Below are 12607 nucleotides of genomic sequence, written 5' to 3'. Positions count from 1 at the left end.
TTTATGGCTCTGTTTGCAATTTCATTTATAATTTATTTCTATTAACTTGTTTGAGTTACATTATGTTGTATTTGTATATATATTTGAATGTATTTCGAGCAATTTAATTTTGAGTTTCAAAAAAGTTTGAACCCCAGCATTTGACTTCGAAATTTTTAAATATTTTTTACTTTTCTAAATCAAAACTTTTGTTTGAGTTATTTTGGGCTTTTGCGACTTTTAAATTCCGAGGTCGTCGGATTCTTAAATTGCCTGTTATTCGAAGCTTTGGTGCTTAACTACGATGCCCTCCCTTGCATATACAGTATGTTCAATTCATGGCAGTTTTGTAAACAATATAATATCGAATTGTGTATAAACAATTTCGCTAGAAAATCAGGATATTTGTACTTCATATTACCCTCAAAATCTCTCAATTCACTGAACTATGTTAATGTTGTCGTATATCTCATAAGGGTCATTGTTCCATCTTCAGCGGTATTCGCCGTTGCCAATGCGCAAGGGACCATAAATCTTCCGCAGAACATTTCTCTCTAAAATGCGCAGGACCGATCTGGTCAGTTGTTGATTTTCCTGGCGTGAAGCTACACTGATAAGATCCAATCATTTCGTTGACGGTGGGTCTTAATCTTTCACACAGTAAGCTCGATAGAAACTTATATGCGAGGTTGAAGAGACTTATCCCACGGTAGTTGGCGCAGATTGTGGGGCCTCCCATTGCGTGGATTGGGCAGAGCACACTTAAATTTTCATCATCGGGCATGCTTTCATCCGACTATATTCTACAAAGAAGCTAATGCATGCTCCCTATCAGTTCAAACGCCGCCGTGTTTGATTAGCTCGGCCGGCAATCCAACTTTTTTGTTCTTTAGACGGGTAATTGCTACATCTGCTCCATCGTCATCGATTGGGGAGTCGAATTCACCATCTCTGTCATTCAGCAGGCTGGAGAAGTATTCCTTCCATAATTGTGGTATTATCTGGGCATCCGTCACCAGATCACCTCTGGGGGTTCTACAAGAGTACGCTCCGGTTTTCAAACCTTCTGTTAGTCGCCACATCTTTTTGTAGAATTTTAGAGCGTTCCCCTATCGGCTAGCTTGTCAATCTCTTCATATTCACGCATTTCAGCCTCTCTTTTGTTTTGTCTGCAAATACTTCTCGCTTGCCTCTACAACTATCGGTATCTTTCCCGCCCGTGTTGTGGTAGACCGCAACATTGCGAGGTAGGCTATCCGCTTTCTCTCCACTTAGACCTTCGACCTTGCTGCACGGAAGCATGTGCGTATCTTCGCTGCAACAAGATAGTGATCTGAAACAATGCTAGGACCTCGGAGCGTACTCACGTCTAAAACACTGGAGACGTGTCTTCCGCCTATCACAACATGATCGATATGGTTGGTGACTTTTCAATCCGGAGGCAGGCAGATACCATAGGTTGATGAATTTCTCTCCACCGGAATCTAGTGGTATAGATAACCGCATTTCCAGCCCCGACGAAGTCAATCAACCTCAATCCTATTGTGGAAGTTTCACGTAGGTATAAACGAAAATTCGAAGAAAATAACTTGGCTTGTTAAGGAAAATCTCAAAATACTTGAAACTGTAAGAGTAAACTAGTTAATCCACGGCGATAGAAGGTTACAAACTAATGTTTAGACTTTTTAGTAAACTTTTCTCTCACCTTGGAGGCTCTTGTTGAACTTGATCACCATTTTTCGTGACGCTCGATTACTAAGTGGATAACTGTGGAACTTGCAAAGCATGAAGGTGTATAAAGGAAGCAAAATTTAACTACTTTCCAAACAATTTAATTAACATCCATCTTTCGAACAGCATGAACCTCAACTGCCTACGCTTTTATATGCATGGACTTTCCCGTATTGTCGACTTTGTCTCAAGACTAAGCAGACACCCGAGCAAATTCTGGTTCTATGACAACACAGAGGCCTTATTATTGGACCAACTATAGTCGATTCGCTTTCTAAGACACTTGTAACTCTAATTACGAAGACAGATATCGATTTAAGTCTTAAGAATCAAGGCAAGTAAACATTCGAATCGGCTGGGAAACAATCGACTACTCCTATTTCACGAATTATTCCTCGAGCAGGCCGAGTTATGCCAAATTATATGTCTTAACTTCTCATTACAAATACATAGATGAATAATGGTGACGCGTGTGGCGCCAAATGCTGATTGTGACAGTGGCAACAGCTGCCGCTAATTAGCCAACGGTTCAATAAACTGTAACGGCGCGCGGCAAATATGGCGCGAAAAATCTATTAAATAATTGGGCGCCCATTCAAAATGTGTAAGAGTGTGTGTGTTTGTGGCAATTCAATTTGAGCGCGTGCAAATGCTGGCACCTGCAGTTGTATGCGTGTGCCTGTCTGTCTGTGTGCGGACGTTAAGCGACCGCAAATTGTTCAAAACTTTCTGGCGTTTTGCAGTTGACTAAGCAAAAGGAGAGGCAAAAACAACAGCAACACGCAATTATAACTCACCAAAAAGTATTTGTATGTATGTATGTGTGTGTGTGAGAGAATTTTAATGTGTTCACGCTTGACTGGTTGCAATATGCTAAATGAAATTTGTAGCGGGGCGTGGCGGCCGTTTGTCGAAAATTTAATTACTCGCAAAAATAAAATCGAATTGTGTGGGCCGTTGTTGCCATTGTTGTTGTTGTTATTGATGAAAAGTTTGCCAGCGCACGGGCGGCCAGCAAAAACAATAGCAATGCCGAGTGGCGGCGAATCAAATGAACAGTTAGCGCGTCCATTGTCGAAGGGAATCAATTGTGAATGAGCGCAACAACAACAACGACGCAATTTCACACGATAACCGAATGTAATGAAATTAAAATGAATTAAATTTAAATGAAATTAAGCGCGCATGAATTGTGCGAACAAATAGAGTGGCTTTTGCGCCGATGTTGACGGCGTCATCGCGCTGGGATGGCGGGGACAAGTGGTAGCATCGACTGTTGCTGTTGCGGCACGGGTCTGTCATTGCCATTGTCAATGGCATTACGAGGCGATGTGTCAGGTCGCGCTGTGCGGTGTTTGTTTATAAATATATTTGAGTATATATATGTATATACATACATACATATGTATATATGTACATATATATATATTTGCTTGCGTTGTAGTAGACAGCCAGCATCGCTCGTCATCGTCTATTTGGCTTACTGACCACTGTGACCTAACTCAACCAATGACGTCACGACTGCTGCCGCCTGCTTTGTCTGACCGTGCAAGCTCTTTGCTGTGCTGCAAATCGCCGCCAAAGATTACACAATTTAAATTGTTTCTTTTGCATTTGTAATCATTTGTAAATATTCCTCGGGCCGCTGGCGTTAATGAACTTCTTTGCTTCCGTTTGCCAATATTTTTTTTTTCAATTTTTATACCCTTGCAACATTTTGCTACAGAGTATAATAGTTTTGTTCACATAACGGTTTTACGTGTCACCTAAAACTAATCAAAATAGATATAGGGTTATATAAAGGGTTTTTCATTAGGGACGCTGTAAAAGTAGACACCATATTTTTCCCCGCTCTTTTGACATTTCTCTTCAGTAAAGTTTGCCATTTTATCGTGGAAAGATATACGATCCAACAACGAGTCGAAATTATTAAAATTTACTAACGAAATTCGGAGTGGCTTCAACTTTAAGAGCGCTATGTCCACTTTATGGTCGTCATAATCGTCCTGTCAGACCAACAATTGAGCGTCTAGTGGAAAAATTTTATTACATAATGTTGCCGTGTCAGTGAGACTAAGAAGTGTCATTGTGTCGAGAATAATGCTGCCACTAGCGCATCAATTGAGGAAGACCAAAATCAGTTTCTGTGACGTCGTTGTGGAGAATTTCGCGAAAATATTTTGTCCTATTTCCTTACAAGATCAAATTGACGCAAGAACTGAGGTCTCTTGACTACCAGAATCATCGTATGTTCGTGAATTGGGCTGAGCAACCACTTAAAAATTATCCGGATTTTCATCGAACAATCATCTTCAGCAATGAGGCTCTTGAACGGCTTCGTCAATAAGCAAAATATGCGATTTTGGTTAGGCCACATTTACTCTATGTATAGTAACCATCCCGAAAAATGTACGGGTTTTTATGGTTTATGAGCCGGCGACGTACTTTTTCCTCCGTGATGATTAAGATCGACGTGTTACTATGAATTGGAATCGCTACCGCTCAATGATAACCGCATATTTTTGGCACGAATTGGATTATGAATTGGCAATAGAAGTCAAATTTCATACAAATTTGCTTCCATCACTCGAAGTCTCTCTAACTCGAAGTTTGTTTGTGGATTATGATGATTCGAGTCAGAGAAGTTCAACTGTATATATACATAACTGCGTTGATTTCTGGTTGACGTTTTACACCTTGACGAATTTCCCTGCCGTTGATTCTTGCATGTTGCAGGAGTATAAAATGTTCGGTTGCACCCGAACTTAGCGCTTCCTTACTTGTTCTTCTCACTCTTATTCTTCTTGGCAATTATTCGCGTTCACGCCTTCGACTGTCTGCTTGTCTACAATGCAAAGGTGACTTGCTCGGTATTCACTTCCTACACGTTTAAAGAAAGCAAAAGTGTTTTGGGAAATTTTTTGCTATTTTGTGACGGAGGAGGTGGAGAGGCAGTCTATGTCGTCGTTAGTTCAAGTACGCCAAATGTTGCAAAAGACGGCGAAACTAAAAACAAAGCAAATCGCAATATTTAATTTATTGAGACACCGTAAGGTGAAGCATGATCAGCTGAGACCTAGACAAGGTGAGGCTGAAAAATCTGTTACGTCTCTAGATGTGTTTCTTTGTGCACCGATTTGGACATAAGCATCAATTTGTGTTCTATAGAAATATATAGGTTACCCCGTAGTTCAAAACATTTCTTTATAAACCTCGGTCTTTGATAATACCCTGCGTCAACAGAGTTAACTGACCAATTATCGGGCCTTGCTCAATTAAAGCGCTAATTTAATTCGATTTAACTGATCTACAAAATCAAAGCTTTATTTTACAACGTTTACTACTTAAAGGTATTTTAATCGAGTTGAAACTGGAAAAAAAACTCGGCGGGTTGTTGTCTACACTGAAAATTTGGCTATGTTTAACTCTGCTGATTGTCGTCTAGGCTGTAAATTCGGTTGTGTACATTGATAAATTAGCAATATTCTTAGCTTAAATTAAAGGTTGAAAAAGTATTTTTTGGAACCCCAACAACTGTTTTGAGTTGAAAGTTCGGTTTGTGGAATGCTGAGATTTTATTTTTTATCTAAATTTTCTCGAAGATTTTGTCTTATATTTAAACTATTTACAATTGTTTTAGAAATTTATTTATCATTTTTTATTTTTATACTTTGACATACTTTCCTTAACTTATAATTTGTTTTATGTATGTTTTTTATTTGGCTTTTTTATGTACCAAAAACAACTGCACTGCACTGAATACCACAAAATGCACAGAAGAAAAAGTCTAAAGCACAAAATTCGTCAAGCGACTCGGATATATCGTCTTCGGAGTCACGTGGCTCTTCGCCCGATCGCAGCACACCCGATCGTCGTAAGTTAAAATTGAAAAATTCATTCACGAAGCTATTGGCTAGCATGGAACGACGATCGTCCAGCAATTCCTATGACGAATATGATGAAGATGACGATGAGAATGATAATGATGATGCGGACGATGACAACGATGAGGAGAATGAAGTGAAGGACATAGCCAAGACATTAACCAATGTCATCGAGGAAAAGGCGGATGACGATGACATCGATGATATTTGGGCTAGCAAATCGCCAGAGTATCAGCCAGCCACGCCCACTTATATTAAAAGTCAATTTGGCAAAGACTTAACAGCCATTAAGGGTAAAGCTAGATTTCCCGAAGATGTGCCACTACCAAGCATACCGACGCGTCCGATCGCACCGGTAAAATTAACTGAAAGCAAACCTAACGCACTTAGCAAGCCGCCAGGCGATTTAGGTTCCCAAATAACTAAGACTAGTGATAGTAGTAGCGGTAGTAGTAGTAGTAGTAGCTTAAGCAGTGACATTGATATTGAGGCAAATTTTAATGAAGGCCAGGACGATGATGATGATGACGGTAGCAAGACATTGCGTGAGACGGTAACCGCGACGAACATGAACTCGCAACAAGCGGCGGTAAAAACGAAAGAGCAAAATTCAAAATCCCTAAATAAGCAGTTGGCGGAAATATTGGCACACAATCAGGTCTTCAAACCGAACTCGAATACGTCTAGTTCAAACGGTTCGCAGTTGCAGAGTGTAGACTTAAATGTGAATTATGATTTCAGAAGCAAAAATACTATTCATACAGAAAATCAATATAACAGTTATGTTCCAAATAGAGATAATGAACTTGTCTATTCTGATTCATTATATGACATTCAGTTTAGTCGCTCAGCGGTTGGTGGCTCCAAGATACTGATGAATTGTCATCCCTGCAGCGCGGAGGAATATGACGGATTGGAATTCGAGTCGCGTTTCGAGTCGGGCAATCTGGCGAAGGCGGTGATGATTACACAAACCTACTATGAGCTGCACTTGCGTTCGGATTTGTATACGAGCCGCTCGAAGCAATGGTTCTACTTTCGTGTGCGTCGTACGAGAAAGAATGTTATTTACAGGTAAGTGAGGTTATGCCGTATCTTACAGCTAATTATTTTACAACAAAGATCAACAAGTAACTCTTAAATTGGATCAACTGATATCGAAGGGTGCTATAGTCGTCGAATTTGGTACTTAATTCCTGGAGAGATGGATCGGTGGGATGAAGAGTCTCTCTAATACTAGTTTGATATGATTTTCATATTTAGTCAAATATTTTGTTCTTTTTCTTAACGGCTTAAAGTATATGAGCTCCCTCGAGAGATTTTCTGTCCCAAACATGCTCTTAATCATGTAATTCTTACATGGTTACCGACTCGTTGAAGTTCTCTGAGATTGAGATCACGTTTCAGCTCACAAATTATACAAGTTGTGTAGTCATCCCATATTTTTAAAATTAGGAGTCTTACAAGTTTAAGGCAGACTCCGAGTGACTGCTTCATTTTTATGAAAAACCTATCCGAAATTTCGGCATTAACTACATAGAAGAGAGCGCTGATGAATAGGAGGCTTCATAATCTAAAACTTACCGATCCAAACGCGGTTATATCTCCGATAAAACAGTCCTCAGATGGATAAAATCACTGTCAATTCCGGTAACGCAGCACCGACTGGCGTTGGAATTGTCCACGCATGACTCTAACCACCTTTTGGCATGCCCAGCTAACCCCCCACATCTGACACCCCTATCCCTATCGTCCATCCCCGTCGAAACAGCACGTTTCCTCAGCCTACCGTTGGATGACCTCGATGACAATTTATCAGAACATTTCCACCCTAACGGTAACTTCATCCTCCCCACAAAGGAGTCTTCTAGCTTTCCGAAATGAATACTGTTCACTTCCAATTAGAAAATTTAAAGAATCTCTTAATTTGCTCCATTCGTCAACGTTAGATTTTCAACTTAAAGCCTCAAAATGAGAGTTACGAACTCAATTTCAGGTATCACAATCTCGCACACGAAGCTAAATTGTACATATAAACTCACAAATGATTTTTTAAGAGCTTGATAGAACTTTTTTTAAAAAAAAACGCATAAAATTTGCAAAATCTCATCGGTTCTTTATTCGAAACGTTAGATTGGTTCATGACATTCCCTACTGAAGATAATTTCATTTAAATGTTGACGCGGCTGCGTCTTAGGTGGTCCATTCCGAGTCAAATTTTGCGCGCAACTTCTTTCGAGCATTTCGTTCGGAATAGCCCGAATTTCTTGGAAATGTTGTCTTCCAAAGCTGGAATAGTTGCCAGCTTATTTCTGTAGATTAGACTTGACGTAGCCCCACAAAACTGATCTCTAAACGGCGTGCAAATCGCATGATCTTGGTTCCCCTGCGGATACTGCGTCGAGATGAATTGTTGTCCGAAGTTTTTCAAAATGGCCATTTCATCGCGAGCTGTGTGGCATGTAGCGCCATATAGCAGGACGGGTATAACCAAGTGACAGTTCTTAGAATTTGGATCTTTGTTAGCATCGAACGATAGCGATCGCCATTATCCGTAACGTTGCTTTCCAACAGCATCTTTGACGGCCAATGATTCCACCAGCGTACAAACCACACCAAACAGTGCATTTTTCGGGATGAAAAATGGGCAGTTCTTGAACGGCTTCTGTAAATGCTCTTCACCCCAAATGCGGCAATTTTTCCGTTACGTAGCCATTCTACACAGAAATGAGCCTCATCTTCTGAACAAAATTTGTCGATAAAAAAGCGCGAAACACATTTCGAACCGAACACTGATTTTGGTAATAAAATCTCAATGATTTGCAAGCGTTGCTCGTTCGTCAACGTTAGATTTTCAACTTAAAGCCTCAAAGGAGATCGACATGACGTTCAATTTCAGGTATCACAAATCTCGCACACGAAGTTAACATACAAACTATATATTTACAAGTGTCAGTTTTCATAGATTACCAACATCACTTGAAATTCGACAGCATTGATAACCATTAGGAATCAATTTTCAACCATTTTCCACTCATCCTTTGATTGGAACTCGTACAGATCATACATATTCCACAACCATACATGCACCCATATCACACCCATCAAGGCCACACACATACAACCCATAGCAATGCTCCAATTTTCCACTGGTCAACGCCAACTAATTTGCAAAAAAAATGTTTTTTCATTTCATTTCCGCTTTCAAATTGCTTCGTTCATGTTGCACACACGCCAACGACGCCTGCTGACGATGCTGCAACGTGTCTCCGGCGCCCTCGCCACTCGTGCCACCGTGTGCAACTGTGCAACATGCAAACGGTTAACACGACACAACATGCATAACGGACCATCAACGCCATGACGCAAAAGGTTTTCCATCGTCAACCTGGTGAAATCGGATAGCCTGTACAACGATGGCATGCGCCCGCTCATGTATTCGACCATCAGCGCCAAGCAGATAAACGAGGGCTGGAGGCGTTGTGGCACAAATATCGCCTACTATCGCAATGATGATGAGTGAGTTTATTATGATGGCAGACGCAGTCGCTGCCAAGCAGACACTGCCATATTTATTTATATGTATGTACGAGTATACATACACATATGTAGGTGTGTGTGTGAGTGTGTTGGAGGCATTTCAAATGAAAATTCCAATTATAGTCCATTTTTCATGGCAATGCCTTGTAATCTCCCGTGAATGTGTTGATTTAAATTTCCCACATCCTTGCTCTCTCGCCCTCACTCTCTGCTTGTCTTCTATCTTGCTTTGCAGCACACCATCCGAGGAGGAGGACGAGAATAGCTCCTACACGTTAACGTTTAATATTGAATTTAAACACGACAACGATACGGTGTACTTCGCACACAGCTACCCGTACACCTACAGCGACTTGCAGGTGAGTGCAACAAACACACATGAGCAGCCGTGTAAATATGAAAGTGTGTGGACACTCGAGACCCTCATTGGCCTCATAAGGACCTTTGGGTTGCCTTCGAGTGCGGCCAATTCGTATTTGCGACTGTGTGTGTGTGTGTGTGAGAGTTAATTAATAAAGCCAGACAATCATCATTTTAATACTCAATTTTCACATGTGATGGTTAATGCTTTTTTGCAGGATTATCTGATGACTATACAAAAGGATCCTGTCAAATCGAAATTTTGTAAATTAAGACTTTTGTGTCGCTCGCTTGCGGGTAATAATGTGTATTATTTAACGGTGACAGCGCCGGTGGCGGATGAGGAAGCGATGAGGGTGAGTGTGGTTGCCACATATGTACTATGTAGATATTGTAATCCATTTTACTTATTTTGTTATTTACATTACAAGGGAGTTTAAAAAATATTTATGTGTTTTCGTAAAAAAGGTTGCCACCTGGAAAAATTTTTGGAGTGTAGTTGCCATATAAATATAGTACTCTATATTTCATATTTTGATATTTTCATTAGAAGAAAAGAGTTTAGAAACTATATGTGAGAAATATTTTCGTAAAAAGGGTTGCCACCTGTTAAAATTTTACCAAAAATATAAACAAATTAAAAGATAATGGCACAGAATAATAAAAATTTACAGTACCATTTATTTTTATTTTAGAAGGGTTGCCACATTTTCAAACATAAAATTTAAAATAATTATTATATTACAACGTGAAGAGGTTTTAGAAAAACATACTTTTGAATAAATTTTTTTCGGGAGTTGCCACCTTTTTTAAATAAGAAAACCGAAAACACGATTGTTAGCCGAATTCATATAACCGATTAAGTTCACAAGCATATACATATAAGCCGAACTATACCGATTTCGAAATATTTGTATACTCCTAGGCCTGATCAACAGTAATCGATATTCTATATCTACATAAAACACTTTTGATATTTTTTCTATAATTCGATAAAAATTTCATGAACACATAATTTCAATCAACTTTTAGTTCGCAGTTATTGAGCCAAGCTGAAAATGCTCGATAACGTCCAGTTTACTTTTAGATTACCTCGATTATCATTACTTTAAGGTTTTTTTAATCAATTTCTGGATTTTCTAACAACAAAGGTTTGGATTTTGAAGCATTTTTTGGGATAGCCTTCAGGTCATTCGGTGAATTTTGTTTTATCTCTTTGATTGACTGAATATGTATTCCATGGAGCGGCAATTTCTGTTTGAGGAACAAGTAAAAATCACACAGAGCCAAATCTAGTGGATACGGTGATTGATCGAGGGTAATCACTGCGATTTTGGCTTTAAATACAACCACAACCGTGGCTCTATGCTATGGGGCATTTTCAACGCGTAAAATTCATTAATTGTTCTTCCACAAGTCCGGGCGTTTTCGACGGATGTTTTCATGCAAACGCCTCAATGCGGCCAAATAGAACTCCCTATTGATCCTTTTTCAGTCCACAACAAATTCATAATGCACCAAACCACGAATATCGAAAAACAGTATGAGGATCACCATGGTTTTTGAGCGGCTTAGGCGTAGATTTTTTGGTTTCGGCTCGTTTTTTCCTCCACTCCGATGATTGTAGACTTGTTTGCATGTCAAACTCATAAACACATTCCTCATCGGCAGATGTAATGCTCTCCATGAATGTGGGATCAGAATTCGCACCATCAAGCATGTCCAAAGAGACCAGATAAAGCTGCATTTTTTTCAAATAGAGTACCGAACTATTTGAAAAAAAAATCCAGCTTTATCGGGACGAATCGAGCAAGAACGCGTTTCATATCCAAAATATCCACCAAAATCATTCTAACGGGCTCGTGGCAGATATCTAGCGCTCTTGCCGTCTCTCTATCACTTGTCTGACGATTTTCAAGCACCATATTCTTCACTTTTTAATATTTTCATCAATTGAAAGGTCGTCCAGGATGGGGCTTGCCTTCCACGAACTCCCGACCGTCTTTGAAGGCTCTTTACAACTCATAGGCTTGTGTTTTTTTTTAAACTGAATCGCCGTAAGCCTTTCCAACAATCGCAACGATTTCGCACACGAAATTTAGTTAGAAATACAAAATTTTAGACAAAGTCTTTGTTCGATATAGTAAAAATCGCGATGCAATTGTGAAGTATAACGACTTAAGCAGCTCCTGTAAACAAACTGTTCGACAGATGGCGCTCATATTTGGAAAAGTAATTAAGGACAGTTTTACCAATTTAGCAAAATACAATTTCCGGGTACTTTTTTGTCAAAATGTAGTATAAGATTGTCATATATCTCTTTCCATAGGTCTCGTAGTTTTTCCGGGTGTTTAACCTTTAGAAATTCAATCACATCTCTGCCATTTTTCTTCGAGACCTCAGATGGTCTTTAAATTTTTTTCTTTTCGTCTCATCGTTTACGAATTTTGATCTGTTTATATTCCACAAATGAAAAAGGAATTAACTCATTTGAAAAGCTAATCAAAATAACGAAACAAACCCAAGGATACCCAAGTAATTTATTAATAATATATTTATGTTGTCTCACAGCAAGTCTCTTTCTTATTGCTCCATTAAGTCATCTTGCAATCTTTCGCTTTCCGACCATCAATAATCTTCGTCCATTGTGTGCTATAAATTCTGTTTTTATCGCTTTCTGCATGAAAGCAAGAAGAAGCACTAGAATAGCGAAGCGCAGTAGAAATTACCGCTATTATTTATGCAAAAGCATGAAATTAAATGTGCTGAAAATTAAATGCAAAAATTTATAGCTTTTAAAGTATTCGACGACGGAAAATGTTGCACATGAATTTTTTATGTAACTGTAAATACGAACCTTGTACAAATAGCGTAATATATGTATGTAGGTATATATAAAGTGCATATGCTATATACATATGATCGCTACAAATATAGACTACTTTATCAAAAGCTTACACGTCGCTGCTTCTAAGCTCAAAAATTAGTAGACATATCTTAATTCTTTATACATATGTACATATGTATACCTAAATGTGCGGTTGAAGTCTCTGGCAGCACATAAACGCTGACTAAAGCTGATTCTGCTGCAATGAGCTCATACATAATCCTCG

The 12607-nt window shown here is 39.2% G+C and overlaps 2 protein-coding genes across 10 annotated transcripts in view; one reads left to right on the top strand and one right to left on the bottom strand.

Annotated features, from left to right (window-relative positions):
- Positions 1-12607, bottom strand: part of LOC105233621 (glutamine-dependent NAD(+) synthetase) — a 166228-nt gene that overhangs the window by 130158 nt on the left and 23463 nt on the right. The gene's annotated exons all lie outside the window — the stretch shown is intronic.
- Positions 1-12607, top strand: part of LOC105233622 (cytosolic carboxypeptidase Nna1) — a 151204-nt gene that overhangs the window by 115710 nt on the left and 22887 nt on the right. For 6 of the 8 annotated variants that reach the window (XM_049456279.1, XM_049456278.1, XM_049456280.1 and 3 more), the window contains exons 4-7: positions 5488-6668; positions 8967-9113; positions 9370-9493; positions 9713-9850. In XM_049456279.1, the coding sequence (XP_049312236.1) occupies positions 5488-6668; positions 8967-9113; positions 9370-9493; positions 9713-9850 (1590 nt within the window). The remainder of the gene's footprint in view (positions 1-5487; positions 6669-8966; positions 9114-9369; positions 9494-9712; positions 9851-12607) is intronic. The other 2 variants (XM_049456281.1, XM_049456284.1) reach the window with 2 other exon arrangements.

This window comes from Bactrocera dorsalis, chromosome 4 (assembly GCF_023373825.1).
Source record: "Bactrocera dorsalis isolate Fly_Bdor chromosome 4, ASM2337382v1, whole genome shotgun sequence".
In the NCBI taxonomy this organism is placed as follows: Eukaryota; Metazoa; Arthropoda; class Insecta; order Diptera; family Tephritidae; genus Bactrocera; species Bactrocera dorsalis.
Note: the sequence above shows the minus strand (reverse complement) of the source record. Positions and strands in the feature narration are given on the sequence as shown.